Genomic DNA, 1,428 nt, shown 5'->3' on the forward strand with positions numbered 1-1,428 from the left:
CCGCTCTCCCGCTCGACCACAAAGATCTCCCGTACGTCTCATGTGTGTGTGTGTCGTGTGATGTGTGTTGTGTGTGTGTGTTGTGTTGTGTTGTGTGGCGTGTGTGTGTTGTGTTGTGTGCTTGGGTTGACGGCGTGCTGGCGTTACAGGCGAGGCTCGCGGACGGGCCTGGGCCTGTACGTGTGCCACAAGCTGGTGCGCACGTCGCTCCGGGGCGACATGCGCATCGAGAGCCAGCCCGGCAACGGCACCCAGGTCTACTTCTCCGGCCGCTTCACCGCGCTCCCCGGCGAAGAAGAAGAAGAGGCCGCCTCCACCGGCGATGCCGCCGCCGACGCCGTCAAGCGGGTCGAGTTCAACCGCAGGCGGGAGTACGAGGACGAAGACGACGACCTACGCGGCCTCCGCATCCTGGCCGTCGACGACAGCGAGGTATTTATTTCCATTATTTTTATTATTAGTAGTAGTAGTATTATTATTTATTATTAGAATTAATTAGACTTCTATATATGACTAGAATTAATTATTTTATATTTATTTTATATTTATTTTTTGCAGGGGGTGCGTACGTTCATCGAGGAGGAGCTGAAGGCGCTGGGCTGCCACATCCTGTGCACCGGCGACGGCACCCACGCCATCCGCCAACTGCGCTTCGCCGCCGCCAACAAGACCCCCTACAACCTCCTCCTGCTCGACTACCACGTACGCCGTGTGTCGTGTCGTGTCGTGTCGTGTCGCGTGTGTCGTGCCATTCGCCCTGAGAACTGACCGAGCGCCCTGCGCAGTTGAGCGCGGGAGATGGGCTGTGGGTGGTGTCGACGGTGCGCGAGCAGAAGGACCTCGCGTCGCTTCGGATCGCGGTCATGGTCTCGCCCGCCGAGGCCTCGCGCTTCGCCCACGGCCGCACGCGCGGCGTCCACTACACCCTCCTCAAGCCCCTCCGCCTGAGCGACCTCCTCTCCGTCGTCCGCGCCGCCTACTACCAAGAGGTCCCCTACCCCCTTTGCCCAGCGAACGACACGACACGCACCGCACACGACACTCACCGCGACACTCACCGCGACACACGCACACGCGAGTGTAGAGCGTGGACGAGATGGACATGCGGCGAAAGATGGCGGCGACGCCGGCGGAGGCGTTCGGGTCAGACGAGCGGGCGCTGATCCAGGACATGGGGGTGGACCTCGGGCTCGAGGTGCTGGTGGTCGCCGAGGACCCCGAGACCGTGGCGCGCATCCGCGACCTGGCCAAGCGCAACGGCCACAAGGCCAGCACCCTCCAGGACGCCATCGCCCTCCTCTCCCAGCTCCCGCTCAAGCCCTACGACGCCCTCGTCATGGTACGACACGACACTCACCGGACACCGCACACCGCACGCACGGTGGCTCATGATGGCGTGTGTGTGTGTTGTGTTTGTGACAGGGCACG

At 62.0% G+C, this 1,428-nt stretch overlaps 1 protein-coding gene across 1 annotated transcript in view; it reads left to right on the forward strand.

The window, feature by feature from the left end:
• The window catches only part of ACA1_114930 (adenylate and guanylate cyclase catalytic domain containing protein), a gene marked incomplete at both ends in the record, with an annotated part of 5,117 nt that overhangs the window by 1,805 nt on the left and 1,884 nt on the right, over window positions 1–1,428 (forward strand). The window contains 5 exon segments of the mRNA XM_004342164.1: window positions 150–176; window positions 193–432; window positions 559–702; window positions 786–989; window positions 1,085–1,339. Coding sequence (XP_004342213.1) covers window positions 150–176; window positions 193–432; window positions 559–702; window positions 786–989; window positions 1,085–1,339 — 870 coding nt within the window.

The sequence above is a fragment of the Acanthamoeba castellanii genome (genome assembly GCF_000313135.1).
Source record: "Acanthamoeba castellanii str. Neff unplaced genomic scaffold scf7180000084669, whole genome shotgun sequence".
Classification (NCBI taxonomy): Eukaryota; Discosea; order Longamoebia; family Acanthamoebidae; genus Acanthamoeba; species Acanthamoeba castellanii.